Source organism: Ixodes scapularis, unplaced genomic scaffold (assembly GCF_016920785.2).
Source record: "Ixodes scapularis isolate PalLabHiFi unplaced genomic scaffold, ASM1692078v2 PGA_scaffold10__122_contigs__length_95168666, whole genome shotgun sequence".
Taxonomy (NCBI): Eukaryota; Metazoa; Arthropoda; class Arachnida; order Ixodida; family Ixodidae; genus Ixodes; species Ixodes scapularis.
In genome coordinates this window covers 50,124,469-50,152,428 of record NW_024609836.1, presented here as the reverse complement: position 1 = coordinate 50,152,428, position 27,960 = coordinate 50,124,469, and the positions used below count along the sequence as shown (strand labels likewise).

General features: G+C 47.2%; 1 protein-coding gene across 1 annotated transcript; it reads right to left on the bottom strand.

The window, feature by feature from the left end:
* Nucleotides 1-2,848: 2,848 nt before the first annotated feature.
* On the bottom strand, nt 2,849-27,141 carry LOC8028320 (proton-coupled folate transporter). Its single transcript, XM_029991140.3, has 6 exons — nt 26,675-27,141; nt 19,624-20,560; nt 17,904-18,137; nt 14,440-14,523; nt 10,672-10,828; nt 2,849-3,103 (listed from the first exon to the last, which is right to left on the bottom strand). Exons 2-6 carry the CDS (start codon nt 20,507-20,509, stop codon nt 2,995-2,997), a joined length of 1,470 nt encoding a protein of 489 aa, XP_029847000.2. The 5' UTR covers nt 20,510-20,560; nt 26,675-27,141; the 3' UTR covers nt 2,849-2,994.
* Between the last annotated feature and the right edge of the window lie 819 nt (nt 27,142-27,960).

The following is a 27,960-nucleotide window of genomic DNA, read 5'->3' as shown; positions in this document are numbered from 1 at the left end:
GTAAATCAAAATAAAATAAGATTGAAAAAAAAAAATTCAAGCAGCGGTGTTAAGGTGGCGGTAGCCTTTGTTCATTCTTTTTACAAACAGGAAGTTCTCTGGGATGTCAAAGACTCTAGCACCACCTGGTGGCGTTTGCCATAAGAAAGGTCTATAGTGCAGTAGGCAATCGTTGCAGGTGATACCACAGCTTCGCTGACCAACCACCTCCACAGCATAAAACAAAGCCTCACTTTTTTTTGTGTGTGTGTTCTTTTTATCATTCGATGTATTTGCAGCTTTTTAGAAGCCTCAAAAAATGCATTTTTTTCTTTTTTAATGTTGAGTGTGTGCCTTTAAGGACCCACGGCTTCGGCACGGGTCCACGTACCGAAGCCATGTGTCTTTAAAGGCACGGGACCACGGAGAAGAGTGAGCGCAACTCAAACCGGCCAGTTCTCGACCGGCGGTTTCCTTGCGGAAAGAAAACGGATTTCGAGCCGCAAATTCTGCTCCGAGTAGTTGGGCTCTCATGTGTCACGTACAGATATGGTGAGCAAAAATACCCTGTCAATCCCTTTAAAAATTATTCCAGGCTTTAAAACAAAATTTCTTTATGAGCGATGTCCATCTAGGCCTAACGATCGTATTCGTCGAACCAGAAAATGGAATTGGGGGCGCCTGTGGCATTTCTTTTGGCGAAGACAATTTGTAAACAAGAAAGACAATCCCGTTTCCTTTCTCGTTGACAAGATGTTTTTCGCCGAATTTGATCTGTCAATGTGGGAGGTTTTTTTGTTTTTTTTTCGAATGTCAGTCAATTGGATTTCTTTTTTTATCTGTGGAAACAAATTTTAGCGAAACTGGTGGAACCGACTAAAGAGAACATCCACTTGGTAGCAGAGGTCGGCATTTTAGGTCGCTCTCACTCACCTAAGCCCCTCACTCACCCTCACAGGTATGCACTCACCTTCAGCCCCTCACTCACCCTCATCCTCACAGTCCCACTCACCTTCAGCCCTTCACTGAACCTCACGGCCCTCACGCCCCTCACCGCCCTCACGCACTCATGGCCCTCACACCTCTCACCGCCCTCACGGCCCTCATACCCCTCGCCGCCCTCACGCAATCATGGCCCTCACATCCCTCACGGCCCTCATACCCCTCACGCACTTATAGCCCTCACGCCCCTCACTCACCCATGGCCCTCACACCCCTCACCGCCCTCATACCACTCACGCACTCACCACCTCTCACGCACTCACCGCCCTCGCGCACTCACCGCCCTCGCGCACCCATAGCCCTCACGCCCCTCACGCACTCATGGCCCTTACGCCACTCAGGTACGCCTCAGATGGGACGATTTCGCCCAGAAACGTGACGTCGCAACACCAGCAACACGGGCCACCCGCGTTCACACGCAGCAACCAGTTGCTACAATTTGCCATCATCATCATGAAATTTTATTTTTATTACACTATTTAAACGCACAATTACGCGCTATAAATGTGTTTTTATTCATTTAAATCTCGTTAAAAATACTAATGCATCTTTCTGAAACAGTTTATTTCCAAAAATGATCAATTTCAAACAAACACAAAGTCTTTTGTTGTCATCATCACCGGCACGTGAAAATATCGCGTCCCTGATTGGATACAGCCGCTTCGGACGTCTTCGAATTGCTCCGAGTTGCTCGCTTGTTTCGAGCCGGACCCGATCTCAGCAATTCGTGTCGATCCAGGGAAAGCTAGGGAACAACCCGCCAGCAACACCAAAATTGCTGAGAAAGTTGTGCCGTCTGAAGGGGGCCTCACGCATTCACCGTCCTCACGCCCCTCACGCACTCATGGCCCTCACACCCCTCACGCACTCACCGCCCTCACGCACTCACTACCTTCACGGCCCTGACGGACTCAGTCCTCACAGCCCTCACGGCCCTCAGTCACCCCGCACTCATGAATTTTCCTGGTTCAAAAACTTACTCACCCTCACCTCATCTGTAATGAGGGTGAGGGTGGGCCCTCATGAGTGAGGTTTGCCGAGGTATGCTTGGTAGTGGTTTAATTTGTCGACGTACTTTCCGCGGTGTATGGACGAACAACGTTACAATCAATGAGAATCTGATGTAATTATACATCCACGACACGACCTTCATTTGGTAAAACGCCGTCCCAGGCTGATGTGTATACGATGGACCTAACAACGACCATTACTGGGGCTGCTTTCGCTACTTTCTGGTCATAAGACTGGTGGCCACGCAAGCACTTTAGAGCCACCGACAACTTACGAAATGTAGGGCGTGGCGAGCCCCAGCCATTTCATTATCGTTTCTCAGCCAATAAAATTACAGCGTTTGCCGACAAAAAAAAAATAGACGTTTACAAATATGTAACGCGAAATTAGAGCGCAGTTCTTGAGGAGGAGGAGGGGAGGGTACGAGGGGAGTGTATGCCCCTCCTCCCCCTCCGTACAATTCAGATTGGTTTGGGGTGACCTGACGTCCGTTTTTCCGCTAAATCTAGCGGAGAAACTGAATTTGTTCATAGCTGACGTGACCCGAAGTCATATGACGTCATTTTCCCCGCTAAATTTAGTGGGAAAATTGACGTCACGCGACCTCAACACCAATTCAATTTCCCGCTAAATTCAGCGAGACGGTTACGCCGACGTCGACGCCGCGAAACCCGGAAACAGGCGTCTAAGAGCTGCGCTCTGAAACGTCAAAGGACGAATCACGAAGCAAGGAGTGTCAACATATATAAGCAACACCCCGCATACTTCAAGTGGCGCACCAAAAATCACATTTCATCCATCGTTCAGTGCTGCCTGACGAGTCTTTTACATAAAAAAAAGTCAAGTTTCATCGGAATTATTTTACAAATGGCTTTATTACGCAATACAGACGGCGACATAACAAAAAAGGTAAAACAATAAAACGTTGCTTGCAGCTAGAAGACAACCAAAACATGCCGAATGTGCACACTGCGTACAATGTTGTTTTTCCCCCTTTTTTTTTTAGAAGACAGCAGCTCCCGTCACTGAATCCATACTTCCTAGGAGGGGGACCTTCTCTTCTTGCAGTAGGATGCCCAGAACTCCAACGTGTAGGTTTCTGCGGACGTACCTGTGGGATGCGAAAAATTAGAAACACGTGAAGTCGGCTACGCACCATAAAATGGGCCCTTCTTCAAAAAGTCCATGGAGCAACGTCGGCCGTCGCCATTTCTGGGCTAGATGGCGCAAGCTACCACCCCGTTCCAAAGGGTACAGCCGTTAGCGTCCATCCATCTACCCACCCTTGAACACCAGGCGTTGGATCGGATCCGAGTGCTCACCGAACGCTGACGGAATCCCCCGTGTCCAATACAGGCTCAGAGCACGTGCCCAAATAATGGGGCTCTCCCATCATTAGTTGGTGGACGAGCTATTAGATGGTGCGAACCATTGAAAGGGGTCTATTGACTCAACCTCGAACATTGTTCCAAACGTGCGGGTGCTCTTGGTTTGGGATAAGATGTCCCCTAAGAATATTAACATGATATCTTTTTCAGCGCAAAAGTAAAATACGCGTTGCCGACCGCTCAGTTTCCGCCCAAATTTAGCGGATGACATTGCAAAGTTTCAGAGCTTGTCGCTATCTTATTAAAAAAAAAAACGTTTTATCTTTTCCACTCTGATGAAGAAGGAAGAGCAGCGGAGCTGTAGCTTCTGTTCTCGGCGGTGGCTTCCCAGGCGAGCGATCTGCTATTCTTTCGCAAGGGAATCTGAAACGCTCGACGCAGTGGAACTTTAGGCGATAGCGGCTTCGCGGCGGTTGCGGAACCATTCGCGCTGCTGCGCACATCGCCGCTCGTTCCACTCCCGCTCTTCTTCCTCCGAAGAAAGGTGGCCGCCATCTATGAGCGACGGCGGCAACCAGTTGTCTGGTGGCCGCCGTCGCACATAGATGGCGGTAGCTGTCCAGAGTTCGGTGTCATTTCGAATCCGGCGGACACGATCCTGGGGAACCTAGCTCTTAACAGCTCCGCTGTAAAATATATATATATAACCGATTTCGGTAAATATGCAATGGTAACACGACGGCTAACAATTCCTCGAACACACCAGTGGAGTGGCCACCGGGAACGAGTCCCGTTTTCCCATTGAAAGTAAAAAAAAAAAAATTACAACGTTTGAATAAGGTAACGCTAAGTTACGAAACCTCCGCGTCTGGTCCGGACCCCTAGCGCTATGATGCGGGCGGAGACTGTACGTTCGGTGGTGCGTAGTTTATTTTTGCGGCAAAAAGAAAAAAGAAAACTAAGTGTTTGTTTCTTGGGAGGGGGGGACAGTTAACAAGTCAGAAAGAAAGGTAGCACAATTGTAATAAAATAACTTTCAAAATGTATGACTATGTAACTAAAACTGTACGGTGACTGTGCAAAACACACGAACCCAATTATCTAGCATTTTTAATTCGAAAGCATTAACGTCCCATGGAGCGAAGCCCGCGTTGTCTGTAGCAACGAAAACGGCACCTAAATTTCCATTGGCTGCGACGCGTCATGTGGCTTTACAGGAACGGCATCATCGTTGCTAAGGAGCCAGCCGAACTGCTGGCGGCACTTGGGCGGCACAACGGGAGGCAGGGAGATGCGGGTATGCACTGCCTGACGTTAGGCATAACATTAGGCATATCGTTCGGCTTTCAGGCCTAACGTCGTCAACCGGTACGCGCAGCTGTTTGACGTGAGGGGAGGGGGGGGGGGGGGGACCCGGGTATGCGCTAGCCTAACGTTAGGCCTAACGTTACTCTTGCAGGTCTAACGTCGTAAACCGGTACCGGCAGCTAGGGCGATGATGATGATGAGAGAACACTTGATTTCAGCACGCGCCGCTTCGAGCTTCGCACTCCCGCCGCTGCCTCACCCAGCGGCGCAGCACTCGGCGCTGCGGCCGCTTCTGCTCCTCTTGGCGCCGGTAATGATTAGGATTACTTCCTGTATTACTGTGATGTACTCTCAATACATGACGTTTTACAGCAGTTTAAAATGGTGTTCCTATTGGATGGATGAGCGAAGGCTCTGGGTGTGCAAAAAGGCAGCATAAACACCAACACCCGACTCTGACATCACGTCACTACGGTGGCGCTGTTGTCGGCATAGCGCATGCGAGGTGACCACGCCTGGTGTGGGCAAACGCTGACTAGTTCGTAAATAGCGTGTGGAGCTACAGTAGAGCTATTAAGGCGAAAGCCTTACTTGTCCCATTACGCGAGAAGGCGTGGGCGTTGTGCCCGAAATATAGTCCTTAAAATACGACATCAAGCACGCGCCTCTCTAGGTCAAAGCGGACGCACCTCAGAAATAAAACACAAAGAAAAGCACAGCAACGCAGATGCTGCGTCACGGAAGGCGGCGGGGGCGCTCAAGGTCAAGGCGGACGCGCCTCGAAAATAAAACACAAAGAAAACCACAGCAACGCAGATGCTGCGTCACGGAAGCCGTTGTAAAGCCGGTGGGGTTCGCCGCGCCTGCGCAGTGGGGGAGCGTCGTGTCACCGCCGCAGCGCCGTGTGAAAAATGAAGACGTGGCGCCCTACTTGTAGGAATGCTTTCGCATTCCTATTCGCGACTCCAGCGACCTATAGGGGGCGCCACCACCAAACAAACATGGCGGCTGAGTCCAGGTCGCGGCGGCTCGGTCGGGCCGCCTGAACAGGTGGCGCGTTCAATTTAACAGATTTTCTTCTGTTTAATGCCCAATTTTATAGGTATTTGAACTGAGACGATTAAGTGTAGCCGGTGCAGATAAACTTGCAAAGCATAGTTTTGTTTTACCGGTGTTTTTTCGTTCTTTTCGTGTCAAACTTTCGTTCCGGAGACTTCGTTCAAAACCGAAACTATGGGCTCCGGAGAGATGGTAATATACTAATCAGTTTTGATCATATCAGGAAAGCGGCGATGGCTATAGAATTGTTCCGCAGAGAGTAGCTTTTCAGCTAACTCGCATGCCTCGACCATGCGACTTATCTGTCCGCGAAATCGAGCTTTTGTGCGTATCCGCGTTACGAAACAACTCCAGTCGTCTGCTCGGCCAACGACACAGGCTGCAGGAAAATTACGAAAATTAAGCAACCGCTTCTTGAGCCAAGGACCGTGTTAACCAGCCGGCGCCCCACTAAGCAGCTGATACTCGTATTTCGATTCAGGTTTTAGTAGCAATCGAGAAGTCATTTTGACGAGCAGGTTATGTATTATATTACGTACTATGGGGGGGGGGGGGGGGGGGGGGGTCCCACTAAAGCGATATTAGTATATCCTTCGGGTTGAAATATGAGCTTAGTTGACTAGCTATTAGGTGAGCTTCTGAATAAAAGTATATTTGACAGACGGAGACCTACTACTTAAACTTAGCCAAATGGTTCTATAGCCGGCAGCACGGAGACAAACTGAAGAGAGTCTTCATTAAAGATCCACGCAGAACCTCTCTGCATTGAACTTTCCTTCGAATCCCGAACGGAGAAATGTAGTTTTTTTGTTTTTTTTTTGTGGCCGGTCCATCTGACCAATGTAGACGTATATTGCTGCTGGCTTCGACTTCCTCGTACTATAAATATTGGAGGCGCGATAGGTCAAAATGCCGTGACAGCATCTAACGTTGCGAGACTTCCACCTTTTGAAAACAGATAATTTCCCTCATTCATCATTTGCAGCGAGCGAGCTTTCCTGAATCAAGTAATTGCGAAATCAGCCCAACTCCTTCAGTATGGTCCAGAGGCTTTTTCGGCGAAAAGCAGCCAAGATGAATAGCCAACGCACCGACCGGCGTGGGTGGCTCAAACTTGAAGCTAACCGAACACAACCAAACTCGAGAAAAGCAGCTATCGAACCTTCCCATTCACTTGACTGCAACATTGATGTTCCCTCCAGTATCAGTTACCAATCAGTCGTCACTTTGAATGTGATTCGAGACAGACAAGAAATCAAAAAGTTTTTCCGTGATTCCTCCCCATCCAAGAAATCGAAAGCACGCTACCGTGTGCTGTGGAGTAAACGGGCTTTCAAACACGCAATAAAAGAAAACAATCTACTGAGGCTTCACCACACTAATGATCACTCAGGCGAACTTAAGAAATATTCGGACCTTCGTCAAATTACATTGTTCGCCACCGCGCCGACAACACGTTTCCGCGAAAGCCACCAGAGACGCGGAGGGGCGTGGAGCGACCTGGACCGGCTGGTTCCCGGTTTTCCCGCTTGGCGGCGTCCGTTTTGCTGGAGTCGCGAATTCCTATACGTAAGCAGTCTTAAGTGTCCCTGTCGATTTTTTTTTTTTTGTGGGCAAACGAACGGTGGATCACTTAACTTGTTTCGTGGAGTGCACTTCTTGTTAGGTTATGCTCTTAGAGGTTTATACTTGGTACAAGCTCGGAAGTTCTGCTATGTGACATGAATAGTCTTGAATATGCGCGCGCAGGAATCGGAAAACGTGAGCAATTAAAAGGGCGGTGCAACGATATTCATTTGGAATGTTTTTCACTTTACAAGAGCTTACTGGCACTAGTGGGACTCAAGGATACTCGCACGCAACGCCACTGGCCAAGAAACTTCTTTGTTGCGGTGTCATTTCAAGGACAAAAGCGAGCGTTTTCATTCAATCACTCCTTCGCAAAACTTGATGACGTAACTTGGAGATCGCAGCATCCTCCAGTGACGATGTTTGAATGCGGCTTATAAATTGGACTCGAGAATTGCGTGCGCACTCGATTTTGGCTCCTGGTAATCGATAGCTCGAGAAGCATTCCGGTAGTGGCCCGTGTCCAATCGCTGCAATGACGACAACAGCCGAACCATAACAATGTCTGGACCTCGGCGCGTGTCCTGGGCCTTGCCAACCCTAGCGCGTGGCTATGATCAACATTGGTGGCATATAGGGGGTATTCACTGGACGCAATATTTGTGGGTGCTGTTTAGAGCGCATGCTCACTCTTGATGGTGCGGAATGCACGTTGCAAAAGAACTGTGGAAGCTCGCCATCAGCACGCGCTCAGCATTCGCGCACACAGCTATGGCCGCCAGTGAATACTCTCTATAATCGGCTCTAGGTCACGTGGCCGCTTGTTCTGGCAGCAAGTTAAAAAAAAACGGTGCTCGTTTTATTATTATTATTATTATTTTTTGCGATTTGGATTGCGTGGTTAGAACGAACGGGTGTTTCACAGGTCATTAACGCCAGGGATCCGTTCTCCGCGGTATTTGCGCAAACTACAAAAATCGTTGCTAGAGCAGCCACCTGTCGTTGACGAGAACGATGTCTGAGGTTTTAGAAATGCGCGGATTGTTTTGCACCTTTTTTACAGACTTTGTCCTACAGCGCAGGCAAAGCGACAGGCAGGTTTACAGGCAAAATCGACTGAAGATCGTAGAAATTCGGAACGTGCAAAAATTGTTAATGCTATTTGAAAACAACAACAACAACAACAAACGCGGGTGTGAATACTGCACGCAAGTCGTAAATACGTTTGCGCTAAAAAAGATATGTGAAATTTCTCTGCAATGCGTACCTTCGCATTATTAGTTTTTCAAGAAATATGGTGTGAAATTATTTTCTCAAATTCCAAATTTCGTGCAATTTTCGTTTTGTTTGTTTGTTTGTTTTTTGTTTGTTTGTTTGTTTTTTGTTTGTTTGTTTGTTTTTTGTTTGTTTGTTTGTTTGTTTGTTTGTTTGTTTGTTGTTTGTTTTTTGTTTGTTTTTTGTTTGTTTGTTTGTTTTTTGTTTGTTTGTTTGTTTGTTTTTTGTTTGTTTGTTTGTTTGTTTGTTTGTTTGTTTGTTTGTTTGTTGTGCGTGTGCGTGTGTGTGTGTGTGTGTGTGTGTGTGTGTGTGTGTTTTTTACAATATTGAACCAAAAATTGTACGCAAATCAAAACTTTAAAGAAAAAAATAGTTCCACTCCGTGAAACAAAAACGAACGACCCGTGGCTATTTCCGGATACGGAGATAGTGAATATGAATATTTCATGCACTATGTTGTCACCGCACGTGATAACGTAAAAGAAAGTGAAAGCAGATTTAAACACGCAATCCTCGATCTAAAACGTTTGTGTAAAAAAAAAAAAAAGGTTTGTTGGCATTTCTAGGTCCGTGCCTCGATAAAAAAACCCGGCAAATATACACTATAATAAGCCAAATCATTAGAACCACCCCCACACTACGGGAATATTGAGAGCGCCTAGATTACGCGCCATCCACGTTACCTATCACGTACTGCTGCAGATAATAGTTAACGGCTTCCTGTGATACAGAGGGATAATTGTCGACTACGTGTGCATGTTTTGTGAATGGCTGCTGATTTAAGCGACCTTAACAAAGGGCGAATTGCAATGGCCCGATAGCGATCGGACCAATTATCTCGGAAAACGCAAAGTTCAGCGTGTGTTCGCGAGCTGCCGTCGTCTAGTACCTAACAAAAGCGGAAGAACGACAGCAAAGGATGATGAACCGAAATTTGGATTCCATAAAACACGGCGGCCAAACGTGTGCAACGGGATGCCACAAACAACAAAACATTACTCATACAGCGATATCTCGAACGGATGACCGTATTTTTCAAAAAAGGAGGCGCATTTGACAGAAATGTTCACGTCATGTTTCTCCGAGAAGGAGAGGTAACGGCCTCGCGTCTTTTCTGCCTCGCCGCCATGAGGGAGCGAAACGAAGAGAGGAGGAAACGAGGTATCTTGACGTCGCGCGCCTCGTCGGCCTCGTCTATCTCGACCTTTTTTTCAAAAAATACGGCCGTCGATTCGAGATATCGCCTTACGAGTAGTGTTGTAGGGATTGTAGCGTCCCGCCTACAGCTCCTGTATTGTTTTCTGAAATCCAAATTTCGGTTCACCATCTCTTTAATATATGCCGAGGCGTGCCCACGTTTCATGATAGAAAGAACGTCAGAGGCTTTCCCGCTTGGTGAAAAAAATATTCGGCTACCTGTGCCTCGACTGATAGATACACTGCAGTTCAAAGTGCAAGTCTTTCCGAACACACAATCCACCAGACTGTATTGAATATGTGACTCTGCAGAAGACGACCCCGTGCAACTCTTTTGCGTGCCGAATGTGGATCAACAGGGTATTAGGTAGGTGGTCATAATGGTGTGACTGATCAGTGTGTATCCACCTACTATATATAGGTGGGTTAGTGGGAAACAAAAGGTAACATCTAGGTAACAGGGCCGTAGTGCCAGAAGTATGTCGTTACCAACCGGAGTCCAGAGCGGGGTGACTGGACACGAGTCTCAGCCGAACGCTGACGCGGCACTCGTGTCCAATCTGTGCCCCGCTCTGACCTTCGGTTGGTGACGTCATAATTCTGGCACTACGGCCTTGTTATCTAAGCAAATCCAATGACCTTGGCACCGACGGGCCTTACGCAGTTTGAACGTCAAAGTACGCCACAGTCTCGGGGTTTTCCCATAGAATTGGGAGTTGTAGCTTCCGCCATTTATCGTCGTGCATGGTCTACGCGAGTGCCGGTAGAGAAACAGCCGTCTCTGCTGTCTCAGCGAGCTGCCTTCTCCCTCGGAGCGCAGACAGCGGGGTCCGCATTCGTTCTCTCGGACACCGCTAGGGTAAGATTTGGCGCTATAAGCGCGCTGACTAACGCAAACGAGCGGAGCTGCACTCTATTTGATCTAGGCATGCGGATTACTCACACCAGCAGCAGGCATACGACTGTCGCCACGAGGATGGAGAGGAGGTAGACCAACTGGGACGCCTTCCACCAGGTGGCCGCGAATAACTCCCGGTACACGACGGTGGCCAGGACGGGCGCCACGACACTCAGCACAGCCACGTTGGCAAACAGGCATCCTGGAACAGGGGTGTGATCAAACTGCCGTTACTTTGCAGTCAAATTGCATTCGAAACTATTAGCGGCGACATGTTTCGGTGGCGCACCCTTGAGCCGTGGTCACACTACTTATACACCGTTAAAAGGCCGTTTGCAGACCCGGTCTAAAGCGAGTTTCTTCCTTGTATGACGTTACTGTGAGATGGGTCATACGAGAACTTTCTACAGACATGTTGGAAGCACACATACGTGCGAAGCGAATACTACATCTTTTGTACGATGCACGAATGAGCGGCGTGACATGCAGCTTTATGGCTCCCATCCGTGACGTCACGTGCGGTGGCACCCCCAAATGGGCAGAAAAACGGGGATAGAATTCACTCCGCTGGAGTCGCCTATGGTGTGCTGCAGCATAAAGGCCTGCAGTAGTGCCACTTATCAGCAGTCACGGAAGCGTCGGCTTTAATGGCGGTGACGCGAGCACAAAATCGCCGAAAACAAATTACACTAAACTTCCATCAATAGCAGCCAGCGCGCACGCGGACCAGTTTTGTGAAAATTCGTTCGCTACCGCCTGCTCTGGGTTACGAAGACGTTCTGTTACAGTAGCTCCGTTTTCCTATTCTGTGAACGTTGTGCGCTGCCGCCATGAAAGCGCTGTGTCCGTATCCGGACACAACGTTTTAATTGGGCCATCGACTCCATTAATTACACTGTCGCGGGTGGAAACAGATCGAGGAGCGTGAAACTGAAATTAAAGGTTTAATCGGCAAACTCGTGCCAGGGACGACAGAAAGAACGAGCGTCAAGAAGGCAGCAGCGAGCCTTGAGGTGTCGGCGTAACAGCTGGCAAGCGCGGGAGTGCGAGAGTGTCTTCTCTGACTCGGCAAGGCCACGCTGGCGTCCTCGTCCATTATCCTCGGTACATAGAACAATTCCGCCTAGAATAAGCGTCGAACGAGGGCGAAACTGACTGGACGAGGCCACGTTGACCTCCCTATCTGTTACATATTCTTTATCTCAAACATTCGAGCGTCGAATATTTTGGGTTAAAATTAAACGCGAACCTTCTAGAACTATGGACTAGCGTTCCGTCACGGCCATGAACGCGGCAATATTAAACTTCATTAAGTCTATAGTTCGTCTAATCATTTGTTCATGCTGATAGAGTGAAAGTTTAAAGAACTTTCGTCGGATGGCGGGAGAAATTTCGAGAAGTACTTGAGACCGCAACAGGAAATTTATCCGCAGTCGCTGGCAGATTGAAGAGTATACAGGAAGGGGTAAAAGGGCGTGGCTTATTGTGGTCCAACTTCTTGCTTCCTGATTGGCTATTCGGAGTTCGTATCGGCTAATGCCGCAACCTCATTGGCTACGGAGTGATAATGAGATGCCGGGGGACTTGCCACGCCCTGTATTTCTTAGGCTGTCCGTGACAACACTCCAAACCTGGTTCCACACAGGTTCCAGTTGGAATAGGAGTTTCACGTATTCTATCTGGAGCTATTCAAATGTTATGTGGATCGGGGATTATATGTGGAACGGTGAATTTATTCGCTTTATTCTCGTTTTCTTTTTTATCTGGAACAAGTCGGTGCTATGCGTGGATTGTCGTTTCACTTACATGTAGTTCCACTTACTCTGTTCCACTTAAAGGGCTGCGGGAACGAAATTTTAGGGCTCATTTTATTACTTAGGTATATATACCGCAGAAGCGTATGCACTTGGGCTAGTTGGTGATCCATATATGTGAGGTTAAAAGCGCTAAAAACAACGGACAAGCGCTCTGTGTTGTACGTTTCTTTTACTTGTCCGTTGTTTTTAGCACTTTTAACCTCACATACACGTATATATACCATGTAATTTTAATACGAACAAAACGATTTCTCACTATTGGGGGGGGGGGGGGGGGGGGGCGAAGCTTTGTTGGAAGATCGTGACGCCACCCTCGGCAGTACACCCTAGCCTTGAACGCGATGACGCCATCCCGTTGCTTCGCGCGGCGCGCGGTTGTTTTGGTACCGCCGGGTTGTTTCTGCATTCATTCATCACGTTTGCGTGCAGGAGGCCGCGCTATTGCGCGGCAGAGGGCTGCGGCAACAGTGTGCTAAGCTGCGAGACACCGACCCGTGGGTTTCCGAACGATGAGAAATTCCGAAGCGTGTGGATCCGTCTCGCCCGTCCATCGTCTCTTGGGCGCCGGCGAAAACCGATCGCCTGTACGGTGACCATTTTGGCGATGAGAACTATGAAAGGCGACCTACTGTCCTCGGGAGTCTGGATCTTCCTATCAAGAATATTCGGTTGCTACCAGGAGGTGAACCGACTATTCCTTTTTCCAAGAAAAGAAAAGCAGACGAGCTCAGCGAACCGCACGAAAAGCGAAGTAAACTGGTAAGTGAGCAAGCTGTTAATACAACACGTAATAGTGCATAGCTCCAAGTTAGCCAATCATTAATAAATACAAGACATTTCTTGGCGACTCCGACTCCCTTCAGGTTTTGTCGGGCGGACGGTCGGTCTGTCGGATACTTCGTACGGTTCTAGCTCGAATCGCCTGTCGGTTATCATGTGCGAGTGTGACTGCTCGTCCTCGCTGACATCCTCCAAGTCCCCTTGGTAGTCGAAATCCTCGTCCTCGTCGAGTTCATAGATCATGGCGAAACGCAGCGCGGAGTACAAGGGCCGAAATGAATACGTCACGACGGTCGTCATGCAGCTGTGCAGTCCTCCGCTACTCCGAAACGCGAAATTGTAACACGCAAAAATCACCACGTGGCGGCGCTCGTAATCACGCCAGCCTTTGGCTGTGCTGAGGAGCCTGACGTCACGATTGCGACGGAGTTCCCATGAGGCATCGGTACGCCTCGATGACCGATTTCGAAGAGCTCGCTAGAATCGGACGCTTGAAACGATAAATATAGCCTTCCGCTCAAAATACGAGCGTGCTATTGTAATTTACAGATGTCATAGGTAATACCTCACCCCTTTCGGAAAGGTTTCCGTGTATTTTGAATTTCGTTTCTGTACCCCTTTAAGCGGCAATCTGCTCCAATTAAAACTCCCAGAATTATTTTTTCTTACATTTCGTGTTTAAAGCGCGAAACACATGTACGACGAAACTGTCCGATCCGACGTCCCACCGCGCAATACGACGGTCGGAGGCGAGGGTTTTCAACGCTCTCCGATGCTACGAACACCCTCTCCCTCCAAGGTCATTCCGGCAGTCCGCACGTCGGATCCGAAGGTTTTCGTCGTACATGTGTTTCGCGCTTTAGACTATCAATGATTGGAAACACTCTTGTATAAAATATGAGGCATTACAATTATCTGCAACACTACTCTCTATAAACTACGAAGTATACGGAAACGGTTCCTCCTGTAAGGACAGAACGAGCGGGTTGGTAGGGATAATTAAACTTCAGGAAGAAACCGAGAAGGGAGTTTGTGTTTGTCCGTGCCTTTTCGGTTTTTTCCTCAAGTTTAAATGATTCCTCCTGGTTACGCGGAACTTTCCTCTTGTTCCACTTAGGTTTCCTAAGCAGAACGAGATTAAGAATGTATAGACGGCATATTTGTTCTTAGCTCCTCGATTGCTTTATTTTTATCTCGCCTCACTCGGCGCACTCACCCATTTCTTCAGGCTGAACCAATTTCGAAAGCAGGGCCAGGGCTGCAATGGTCATCAGGGGCGACAAGGCGCCGATAATGACGGCTGAAACGAACCGTAACAAAACTATATATATAAACAAGGAAAACATTAAATTACAATTACAGTTGTTTACTTGTGACGATATTTGCGAGGCGCACTTTATGTCGCTGGATTATTGGCCCCAAGTGCGACAAAAAAGCAAGATATGTATACATTAGTCAAGAGGAACAAAGCGATACGTACGTTCTCGCCATTTGTTTCGTATTTGTTGCACTCTATCGCGTAAGTTTAGTCAAACAGCAACATTCCCCCCTGCTTTGGTACTGCTCCCCGGCCCTCCCCGCAGTTGCGTCGTTTGCCCGTAAACCGACTGAAACCAACCAGAACCGGTGTACCGGCTTTGGCAGGCGAAAAAACCGCGGCAACTATAGCTGCAGCAGCTCTAATCTCGAAACACACGAGATAATGCGGGGAAAACGAAAAATACAGACACACAAACCGCGCTCCATCCAAGGCCTAACAATAAAATAAAAAGAAAGTAAAAAAAAAATTGCAACAGACGGTTTTGACGTTTGGCCTTTCCAATATAGAATTATTGTTTGGTGTATATGGCAAAGTCCCGTTTGCAGAATGCACTACCGAACTGCGTGTTGCGTAATACATTAACGCACGGCATTGACCGTCACGGCGCGCTGTGGGTGCGCTGCTGTCGACGCTGCGCATGCGCAAGACATTTTACTTCAAACGAATCTGGTTACTGCGCACTCGGGGTGCCCACACTTGGTTCGTGAAGCGTGTTGGTCTATATCGTGTTTGTCTATAATATGCATGAACCATAATAGGATGAGACATGCCTCGGAATGGTTCCTTCCACGCCCCGGGGTGCCCCATTTGGTTTCATATTCATACCATAACAATGAGATAATTTAATGGGTTTATTGTCTCGTTTTTATTATACCCAATCCCTTGATAATAATCTTTTTTTTATCACAGTTTTTTTTTTTTAGGCGGAGCAAATTAAGGGGACATAATGATGGGCTATATGACACTTTGTTTCAATCAAACTTGGGATGTAATCCGTTACATGCAACAAATTACTTGTGATCTGTTACTTTTTTAAGTGATTTTGTAATTGCCACGTTACTTTTTTTCCGCAGTAATTTGTAATGTAATTTCGTTACAAATATTGGTAACGGATTACTTTAATTACTCGTTGCTTTTTAAAAAGATTAGCGTAATACAAAACTGGAGCAATATGAACAGGTTATTCGGCAGCATACAGATAGCACGTTCAACCAAATAGGAAACACCGTAATAAGAAAAACCGAAAAAAAAACAATTTTTTTTTTTGTGTGATTGGTTATTAGAATTACTAGAAAAACGTGCGAGGCATCTACAAATACTTATGGGAGAAACAAAGAACAAGAAGTCAGTGCCCAGAAGGCGTTGTCTTCTTGATCTCCTAGCGGAGTTAGCCGCTGCTACTGAGCATGCGCACCGCTAGCTTTCTCTGTTGAATTCCAGGGATCATTTCCTGAAGCCGTAAGCTAGCGAGATGGCGGGTGCCGGTTGCCGCTTTCGCTATTTTGCCAGCATAGAATATTTTATGTTTGCTTTTGTTTTCTTGGTAAGTGTACAGGGAGAGTAACATGAAAGTAATTTGTAACATACCGAGTAAAGCAAACCGTTACTTTTCAGCGAAAATAATTTCTAAAGGAAATCCAATACATTTGAGGCTCGGAATTTGTAATTTTAATCCATTACATTTTTCAAGTAAAGGGCTCAAGTCTGCTTTCAATTTACATTACATTTACAAGCTATGTCGACGGTTAAAATTAACATAACAATTAACACAACGCGTAACAGGAGGAGTCCTAATTAAAAATGTCATATGGTATAGTTTATTTGGGAGAATATTATCTTATCTATAAATATTTAACAAAGTGTTTATATGTTTATACAGAAATTCCACGTCCCCACACCGTACGTTTATAGTTAAAAAATATGGTGTTTTTGTTCTGGCAAACCTACAATAAAAAAAAATGTCTTCCAACATTTTTGGGGGGCAGTTTTTTTTTTTTTTTTTTTTTTTTGGGGGGGGGGGGGGGGGACTTTTTTGGGTTCCTCAAAAGGAGGAATCAACGCTAAAAAAGGTTCGTTCTTATCGTTTCTAACTTGTAAATGATTTTTTTTAGTAAATGATTTTAGTAAATGATTTTTTTCTAAACATTATAATACTAAGATAGTGACTCAATAGTTCGCGGAACTATTTCGGATAGCTCATCTAAGGGATCAAACGGGGCAGATTTTTTAAACTTTAGCTAAGAATGCAGGATTAGAAGTAGTACAGCAAAACTCTTCCAGGTTTTATTTTTCTTGGTGGTGGGTCAGGTCCTAACATGTTAAATACAATCGCAGGTATAGTTCTAATTTGTTATCACCATGTAAGTTGGCACAAGTGTTGCATTCTCACTGGAGTCGAACATATCAAACGATACATCATACAATTTTTTTTTTTTTGCGGCGCGCACATTTGTATGATATATTCAAATAATAATATAAAAAAAATCACTCACAACTTTCATCTTGTTGACAAAAGACCAGAGACAACAGAACGTGTCCCGCACGAACAACCCCGTGGTATGATGTCACACCGCGCTCTGTGGCACTTTTTGCCGGCGAGAGCGAGAGCAGAATGCATGAAATGCTTTAGGTTCGGTTTCACTTCGCTGACGTCCTTCACGACTGCGCATGCAAAACTATCCACGAAACGCCCATAGAGTTTGTTCCGCTGTTCTTTCTCCACTGACACCGAGACATTAGATATCTATTTGAACAATATTTGCTACATTTAGCAAGAACATTTAAAGGTCAAGCATAGCGCCTTGCCGCGCAACGTCTAGCGGAAACTTGCCAAGTATTCAGGCCACGAATGTACTTTACGCAAAAAGAACAGAAACATTTTGTTCATACTACAATGTGTTCATACTGAATACAATGATTTCGCGCGAGAACATTGTACTCACACTAAATGATTTACTCTTAAAAGCCCCCTAAAAAAAAAGTTTTTTTTTTTTTTTGTAACAGTTTGGTTGGGATACGCGTGTCAAGAAATTTGGCGCGAAAAAAACAAATGTTTCGTGCAATATTGACGGCGTGAGATTTATTTTAATTCTGCGCTCAAAGTCCATGACGTCACGGAATGGTCATACTCTCTTCCCACCTTCTTATTCCGTTCGCTTTACTTCATCATTGCCACATCATGGTTATTCCCACTTTAGGTGCTACTGCGTCGTTCTCTCAAGCACAGGCCTTTGTCAACGCCCGGTGGTTCAGCCTCTCGGCAAGACAAGTGAAGGTCGGCAATGGCGGCTCAATCTGGCGCATGTTGAAAGCGGCTGTAGAGTAAGAGGCGTACACGGTTACTCTATAGAGACACGCACCGAATCCGATGCTGCTTCCAGAGAGGCTGAGCGCCTTGAGTGCCGACGAAGCGACGAAGGACAGCGTTCCCGCGATGGCGAGCGACGAGTCCTGGATACCCATCTTCCTGGCGAGGCAGACCGCCAGTAGCGTGAGTGTGGCCTCGCACAGAAATTGGAGCCCCAGCAGCAGCGACGTCTGGTGCGTCCAGCTGAAGCGGCCGTACAGGTACTCGGCCCAGACCTCCTGCTCGCCTGCGCACCCGCCGACGAGAGAGAGTGCAAACCTTAAACCTTAGACCTGTCCCCCACCTCCCCCCCTCCGTGCCTCTCATCAACAGTCAACTGCTACAAAATCAGTGTGCCTGCAGGGGTCAGGTTAGTGTTCTATTTTTCTCTGATATGCCGAGGAAGCGGCTGCGCGTGAGTTTGATTTTTGGAGAAGTTAGCTGACCATTACGAATCGCGGATGCATCTTGGACACTCGCATAGTTCGCCCGTAAGTTACATGAAGATAAGCACAAAGTCGGCTCTCCAGTTGCACTCCTTTTGCTCTCATCGCCAAAGGAGCGCTTTCAGGCCTCCAGATGTTTTGTTAAAACGTGCAATGAACGGCAGTTGCACTCTGTCTACTATATTTTGTTTTGCTTCTGTTTGTTCAAGCCATCAGTTAGAAAGAAGCGGATGGGCTAACTTAAAGGAGCAATGCAACAATTTTTGTACTTTGCGCAAATACCGCTTAAAACGGATCCCTGACGTTAATGACCTATAAAACACGCGTTCGTTTTTCACCCCACGCAATAGAAGACTCAGAAAAAAAAATTAAAGAAAAATGAGCAGCGTTCACCCCCTCAACTCGCAGCCAGAACAAGCGGCCACGTGATCTGGAGCCGATTATATGCCGCCAGTGTTGATCATAGCCACGCGCTGGGGTTGGCAAAGCGCAGGACACGCGCTGAGTTCCAGACATTGTTATGGCTCGGCTGTTGTCGCCGTTGCAGCGATTGGACACGGGTCACAACCCGAATGCTTCTCGAGCTAGCAATTGTCACGAGCACAAGTCGAGTGCCCACGCAATGGTCGGGTCCAATCTATGAACCGCATTCAAATATCGTCACTTGGGTGTACTGCAATCCCCGAGTTACGTCATCAAATTTTGCAAAGGAGAGATTGAATGAAAATGATCGCTTTTGTCCTTGAAATTACACCGCAGCAAAGGAGTTTCTTGGCCAATGGCGTTGCGTGTGAGTATCATTGAGTCCCTGGTGTGCCAGTAAGCTCGTGTACAGAGAAAAACATTCCAAATGAATATCGTTGCACAGCTCCTTTAACTATATATAGTTAGTATTGAAAGTAATAAAATGTTACTAAGCACCGACAGGTCTCGTCAAACCCGTATATAACGAACAGCAGGAAACGCTGCGATCAGTTCGATATAGCAAGTAGTTCGATTGTATACCACTGCAGTGATTGCCCGCGCGCCCCCGTCAAAGTACGCATGTATACTCGCAGAAAACACGCCGTTGTACAGCTTTGCACAGCTTATCCCCGAAGCGAAAAATGCTGAGTCATTGAGCTGTGTATGCATGCGTCCTTCGATATCATAGAGGAGAGCTATTGCGCATATTTAGAACGCGTCCAATAACAACGATGGCAGCGCGCGGAAGACTATTACTAGAACAATCTATAGACAGCCGCTTGCCAATAATTCGGCAAAAATATGAATCGCACAGTTGCTTACCACAGTAGACAAAGCGACTCAGCAAAAACACCAGGCACAGCAAGATGACGAACGACCTGCCGTTGAGATTCCGTCTCCTGTACACAACATCCAGCACTTTCTTCGCGTAGTGCAGGGACACGAAGTTCTGGAAAGGGTTGCCGCTGTACCCGGGCAGAACGCGCAGCGATTCCTTCACCCAGACTGTCACTCCGATCAGACAGACCAGATCGACGAACATCAGGACGGTAAACAGTCCTCCGCCGACCATCGTCAACGACGTGCCGGTCGTCATCGCGGGCTTCCAGGCCTTCTCGAAGAACGTCGCAATCGCACCGCCAACGAAGAAGACGAAGGACAGCACGCCGAACCGGAGCGTTCTAGTCCTGTGGTCCGAGTTGTCACTGACATGGCACAGCGCGCCCGCCATGAAGAGGTTGACGCCGCCCAGGATCCCCGAAACGATCGTGATGGCGTAAATGGGTCCTTCGTAAAGAAACTCTGTAAGGACAAAGATGACGCTTGAGATGTCCTTCGAGAGAGCGCCAAGGATGGGAAGGATGAAGAGTGGCTTTCGACCATGGGAGTCAGACCATCCCCCGAGGAGCACGCAGATGAGAAGGGAGCACATGAGGCTGATGGTTGGGAGGTTGAAGACGATGTCTTGCAGTGGAACGGCTTCTTCCGCTTGTCCGCCGACCGGTGCTGTCCGGTTGTTGACGATTGCTACGCATTGCGCTATGTCTGAACTGTCGGGTGCGGTGGTAGCGTTGCTGAGGCAGCTGCTGATCTCGAGCAGGAGTTGAAGTAAGGAGGCTGACGTCGCTTGAGATACGCTGAAGAAGAGCGCGAAAACTTCCAAGGAGAAGTCCGTGCAGCGAAACGACATCCGGGCTACCGGATCCATGGCTTGACGTAGCCAGCTTCTTCCGAGGCTCTGTGATCGTTCAAACGGTATCTGCAACAGTGGAAAAAATATACATTATCATTAAAGTAGCACTAGGCTTTCATGCCTAAGTCTCTGCATGCACCACCTCCTTTCCTCTTACATGTTTATCTGATTATGTTCAGTTTGCTCAGCACGTACACAAGGCACGGCGTTCGCTGCGGACATGATGACAGAAATATCTGCGGACATGCCTTAAAGGGGGGCACTGACACCCCAAAGGTCGAATTTGTTTTTGTTGTCATAAACGATACAAATTGTTGTCATAGACAAGAAAAAAAAAAAAAAAAACACCAGGACGCAAAAAAAAAAAGACTGTTTACCACGCGCGTGCGCGCCTTTCTATTTTTTTGGCTTTTTTCTCTCCCGCTGCTCACCCCCTCGCTTCTTTTCATTTTTTGACGTAATCGATTACGAAATTAAATAACAACATTCGTCCAACCTTTTTTGTTTTTACGCAATTGCGAGCGCACTGCGGTCTTTCCTTTTAAAATGCCCAAAAATCAGTCCGGAGTGATGTCGTCTCTTGGCTTCTTACCCTCCCTCGGAAAGGGAAAACATGGCGGTGCTCGATGCATGCAGCACTGAGGGTGATCGGTGAGTCGGGGTATCGGACGAAGTTATCCTTTTTAGGTGTCCGACGACCTATCCGACTTCTAGAAGGAAATCGCAAAAACGGTCAAAACAACTGGGTCTCTGTACCCTAGTTTCGGTTGTGACTCCGCCGGGGAAGACTTTCTTTCACGCAGAACCGGCGCGACGTGACCCCTCACGTCGCTCACAAAAGTCCAGTGCTCGTTTTCTTCGACCTCACAGCGTCTCAAATAATTTAAGATCGCTGAAAGGGCCCTAGAACAATATCAAACTCGAAAGTGAAGCGTCGTCTGCTCACAGCGATATGCGGCACGCACGGGGCGGTTCATCGCGGGACGAAGGTGAACACGACACGGAGGTGTCAGGGAAACTAGGGCTGCAGGACAATTCAATCTTTGACGTCACTGCACTGGCGCGGATCGCACGGAAACTCCAAATTCGTCTTTGGGAAATTGTTTGTTTGCTTCACAAATACTAAGTTCCCAAGTTCCGAATTTTGAGGGTAATGTTTAGGCATCGTTTTCAATTGTTTCAGATAATAAAAATAAAAAAAAATATAATTTTGACCTCACGGTGCTTTTTTAAGTATGTCCGAAGCATATGTTTGCTTCATACTTATCTGCAGGCAGTTTTTTTATGACCAGTGTGATGTTCTAGTAACGTGACCGCAGCTTTACGATTCACGCTTCAGAGTTCTGTTGCAAGGTGTGATCTGCTGGAGAGTCCTACAAAAAATCGAAGCCCCGCCCACACCGAAAAGGGCTGGTGTGCCAGTGGCCCTCTTCAAGCAAACTACTGCCCAGAGACACTGGGTTTTTGAGCCCAAAGATCCTGGGTTCAATACCCCACCCTGCCGTTTCGAACTGGATGAGCATTGTACCGGCGTGCGGTTGTGTATCACTACTGCGAGATGCACTTTAACAAGACCCCAGGCTATAGCGGTTGTATTGCACTGGCTAAATTTCTTATCTTCAGCAGAGGCACCAGACGCCCATAGAGGCTGACTAACTTCTGGCTGTATAAACATACACACAACATTATTACTCTTTTTTTTTTTTTTTTTTGCTAGACATCATCGGTCTGACAATTCCTAGATTATACAGTGTTAATTTTTAAGCAACTTAATGTTGCCATATAAAAAGCGGATGTTTCGCGGTCTACCATTCTGTCAAGCCAGCAAAGATGTGCTGATAATGCAATTATAATGCGAAGGTGCAAGCGAGCTGGGCGAGAATGACGAAAATAATCTCTAGAGAAGGGGAACAAAATGGACAACGAACAAACACAAATCTCCAAACTCTCCCTTCTCCAGGGATTATTTTCGTCCAAAATGTGCGGTATTATTGAACACGTCTTCCGGAAATTTGGGGGCAGCGCTTCTCACATAACGGTTTGTGCACTGTGTCCGTCACTCTTCTACTTGTCCGGTTTATTTTAGCGCTTTTATCCTCTACAATGAATTATGAATTAGCCCAAGTTCATGCCCTCTATATTTTTTAGTTGAGTGTATGTACTAGTGTATGTTTGTTTTGCTGTACAATCTCCACCAATATTAGAGGCCCACCCGGAGGGCGTGGCCGAGACCGCGGTAGGTGGGGTCAAGGGAAGGGAAGGAGCTTCGTCAGAGCGCGCCGATTCAGTTTGGCTGCGTTTTAACGCGTTAGCACCCAGATGACAGGTAAAAGCTGACGGCGTCCGTCTGTGGAGAAAACTGTGGAAAGGGAAATACGCCGCGTAGAGGGGAGGAGGGTAGTGAAGGACAGAGGCGAGAGGGAAATGACGTCACGGGGCGGAAGCCAATGCGCGCGCAGATGCTGGTGCGAGTCTGAACTTGCTGCAGGTTTGCGGAGCGCGTATGCCTTGGTTTGTGCTACAAAATGGACCGTGAACCAAGTAGTAGCGCTGGTCCAAGTAGGCGGAAAAAGACGACGGATTGCAAACGAAGGCGGGCTGCCGAAACCGGTGAATAGCGAAAGCAGTGTCAGGCAGCGAATGCCGCTGGCGTTTCCCGAGGGTCACGCTAACGCATTTTCACTTTCGCTCCCCACAGAGCGGTATGGGACTGGCCACAACACACGCCGCGCCACTACCAACCACCGTCTCGTCTCGGCTACATGCTCCAAGTGGATCCTCTATTACAACGCTTCTCCTCTCCTCCTTTAATATTAGTGGAGATTGTACGTTTACTTATTTGTTCTGACTATAGGATTTCGTGATATCGGAGTTTATCGCGAAATACGGAGGGTGTTTTTCGGAGTTAATTTTTCGCTGAAAATTCGATGCTTATCGGAGTTTATTTTTGTTAAATTCCCAGTTATATGAAATTCAGTTTATTTTACTGTGTTCACAATTTAAAAAAAAAATTCACAAACAAAATATATATTTGGGTACCATGGCCCGTTGTCCTAAAGGAACCTCAACGTGCTAAAAGGCAAACCCCTTTTGTCAGTATAGTTCGAGATTCAGGTCCAGGCTGAGAAAACGTTTATTGAGCTCCAGTGGTTCAGTATTGAGGGGAGGAAGAAACTGTTAGAGATTTCAAAGGAAACTGAAGTGGCATCTCTTCAGGACAACTGACCCTGTGCTCTTATAAAGCTTATCTAAAAAACACCGTATTTTTTTTTATTTTTTTTTTACAATTGGAGCAGCGCATGCTCAGTGGTCCTGGGAAAATGACACCATAATTATATTTCAAGCCTGGGACTGTTGTCAAAAGGGGGTCTTACGGCTTGCCTCGTCAAGGTTGGTTCAGGGAAACAGGTCATCATACCAGTCGTGTCACGACAAAAGCCACTCTTCTGGTTTCCAGTTTGGGCCATGGGATTCGGGATTTAGAGAAAGGAGAGGGCTTGTTTTTGGGGGGTAACAGTGAAAGCTATGGACCATAAAGATTGTATAAAATAGGGAAGAGGGGCAGTTGAAACTTCTCTATTACATCCTTAACCACTCCACCTCGCGCGGACGCGGGATAGATTGATGGGATGACTACAAGCTTCCTTGCGGCTACCTCCGGCAGTTTATTGATTTTAAGGTATCGACGTTTATCGAAGCCACACTCGTGTGCGACTTGTGTCGTGGGACAAATTAGTATTGCCAATGACACCAACGCCAAATTTAACTGAAGAAATCTTAATTGATACAAGCGCGTTTTATTGTTTATCTGGAATACGTTTGCATCTGGTTATTATTTGTTATTTTTTAATAGGAAACACTGCGAAATTAATCTCCGAATTTCGGAGAATTGGGGATTTACAAAAAATAAACTCCGATAAACGCCGAATTTTGCTAGAAAATAAACTCCGAAAAACACCCTCCGAATTTCACGAAAAATAAACGCCTAAAACACAGAGCCCTAGTTATGACCCAGGTCCCATGCAAGAGCATTATAAATAGCGTTGTCAAGCTACATCTCAACGATTTTGGTCAGACTGCAAAAAAATATATGACGTATTTACACGTCATAAGCCGGCGCCGTGTGGGGTTAGGACTCCGACAAAAGAGAACATCGTTTTCCTCCCAAGCGGACAAGTTAATCGTCGACGCCAAAAGGACAGGTAGACTCGTACGTAACGCGTTACAACTAACGCGCTACTTGTACCTAGTTAGGTTTTCGGTAAAGATATAACGACCTAATTACTTTCTAAAAGAAGGAACGAGTAACGTATTTCTATTACTTTTTGATGAAGTAACGAGCAAGGGTGTTCAGTTCCTTCTGGAGGAGGGAACTTCTACAACCCAAGTACCCAGCATAGTCCTCCCCCCAGCATGGGCCTGTAGTCTGCACAAGAAAGCCCTATACTCCGCGACAACTTTTCTTGGCAATGCAGTGGAAGGTACAGGCCCGCGTCCCCTCTCCCATTTTGAGTGTATGCAGGCTCTCCTCCTCCCCCATTTCCGGGGAGACGAGGAGAGCCCCCGCACACTCAAGATGGGAGAGGGGACGCGGGCCTGTACCTTCCACTGCATTGCCAACAAAAGTTGTCGCGGAGTATAGGTAAACCATAAAAAGATGCCCAGTAGGAAGGGGTTTCCCCAGGAACTGAAATTAAGGGGTGTCTTTTTTTTTTTTTTTTGGGGGGGGGGGGGGGGGGGAGGCGGGGGAGGAAGGGGAGGGGGCGTATACCTCCCCCCTAGGGTGTGTAGGGAAATCCTTTAGCTTCTAAGTCTTATAATGCATTTTAGGGAATTGGTGTGTCACGTGACGCCGACTTTCCCCGCTAAATTTAGTGGGGAAATTGGATTGCTGTCTAGGTCAGAAGACGTGAATTTTCCCGCTACATTTAGCGGGCAGCTGAATTGAAATATAGGTCACGTGAGAATGAGATCAGGTCTCGTGACATCAATTTTCCCGCTACATTTAGCTGAGAAACTGGTCCCACGTATAGACCTTGCCAACAAACGCCTTCTTCGAGCTGCCATCTGTTTTTACTGGACTGTTAAACGCCTTCTAAGCACGCGCAATAGCGCCTCTTGCGAAAAAATCGTACGCCGCGCCTGCGTAACAGTCCAGTGACTCGACATTTTTCGCCTGGGCGATAAGCGATGGAAAGGTCTATAGGCCTCGTGATATCGATTTCCCCGCTAAATTTAGCGGGAAATTCGCGAACGGACAAACGGATGAAAATTTTGAGATTGAGGGGGTAGCGTTAAAAGCATTTCATGCTTTAAAAATCAAGTTTACTAACGACGACAATTAGTGGAAGCGGCTAAGACTCCCTAAAAACGACACGTCCAGAGTAACGAGAAAATTACGTGTTACACTCAAGATGATACGTAACACGTTCCTTTTGAATCGCAGTTAACAGTTGCGAGTAACGGTATTTGTTTACTCTATTCTCGGTAACGCATACATCTCTGATGACAGGTTAAGAAGAGTTGTGGGGTGGCTCCTCCCACCCCCTTCCACTTTTCCAGAGCGACCGCTGGAGGAGAAATCGCCTCCTCTCCAGGTTTCGCTTTGCTAATGTGGAAAGGGGAGGGAGGATCTTTCCCTCAACTCTTAACACGTTTTCCACAAGGGCGCAGCCATCTTGAACGTCGTGACTTCTGGTATGCGGCGAGGTGTTCACGAAAAATCCGCGATTGTCACACGTTCTTCTTTTGCCTCACCTATATTTTCTCGCATATTCCAGGTTGAAATGTCATGATATTTTTCGTCCCACATACCAGAAACGGAACCCACGTGACTGAGAACGAAGGGAAACGAAAAACGTCTCGGTCAGTGGCTAACGGAACGGTTTTCTCGAAATAGCTACTTTCGCGTGGAATATTAGAGGTATATGTTCACCGGAGATCTGATAGCGATTTAGTATATTTTTCGCGAGCAGTAAATTTTCTGCGGTATTTCCGAAGGAAGGAAAAGTGCGTGCGCAGCTCTAATCGGAGCTCTAGGTGCACTCCCATAACCTCGGACTGCATTGCCAGAGAAAGTTGTGTCCGAGACGAAACGCCGTTACACATGCAGTGACAAACATACGTGCAACGCAATCTTAAATAATACAAAAAAGAAAAAAAAAAAAGGAAAAAGCTTACCAGTGTATTTCTGTAGCTCCTTAGACGTCTTCAGTCGGCGGAACGCACCATCTTGCACACTCGCTGTGGCACCACACGAGCACGCACCACCAAAAAACGAACCATTCAGTAACAAACACACCCTGCCGCTTTTGCGCCTCTGGTCAAATAACGCCCTAATGGCCGATCCCCACAGCTCACTAACGGACGCCCGTCTCAGTAGGGGGTACCCGCTTCGACCACGACTGCTAAAATGTTCTGGTCGGTCCACAGAATGTGAAGGATGATAGACCTCGACCCTGCGAAAGGTTTTTGGCCCGGGGTCGGTGTGGGAAACACGCTATCGGCACGAGCTGGGCGTTATCGAATTGACAGAGCGCTTTGCGTCCTCGAAGGATGCCCTTATCAAGTGCTGGACTGACTGGGCATGCTATCTTCGCCGCTCTGGCTGTGGCACTGTCAACATACTACGTCGAAGCCGCCGCGGGCATTCAGCGGATGAGTTCCTGTGCACTCGCCAAGACGTTCGGATCCCTTCTTTTGGTATTTCTTCTCTTTACAGAACTCTTTCTCTCTATCCAAGACGTTCGAGTGCAGTGGTATACTTTGCCGAGTGCATTGCTGATAATCGCAGTAGCTGAAGTATACTCTGTAGCCACTCTGAGGAGCATATACAAATGCGGATATCGTTGCTGAGTGCTTTTGGGCAAGCCGAGAATAACTTCGGTATCATAGATACGTAATGTAGAAAAGAAAAAAGAAGCATGATCCATATTTATTTTTATCTCAAGAAAAAAAAAAGTTTTGCGCAGTGTTCACAGGCCGCACGGAGTAGTTTTTACGAGATTCGGTTGTCGGACGAAGCGATGCTCTTGGCGTTTGAAACGTGCACGTCTTGATAAGATAACACATATCTAATCTAAAATAAACCTACTTATTTTATAGAGGGGAAAATCAGTAATGTTCACCGATTGTTTTATACTTCGTTTCAGCTTCGGTCCGAGCGCGGCCGATGTTATGAGCCGAAGGGCCAATCAAACAGCGCAAAAAGCGCAGCGTCATGGTGTGCTCTCTGCGCTTGATGGGACTAGCCGGCGGAGGAGCAAGCACAGAGAAACGGCGAATACCAGCTGATCCTATCAACTGCAGAGAGCACGCAATGACGTTGTGCCTCTTTCGCTGTTTGATTGGCCCTTCCGCTCATAACATCGGCCGCGCTCGGACCGAAGCTGAAACAAAGTATAGCACGGTTCATGAAGTGAAAACGTGCGTAGATGCCGCGGGGAGCTGGCGGAGCGTGTAATCAC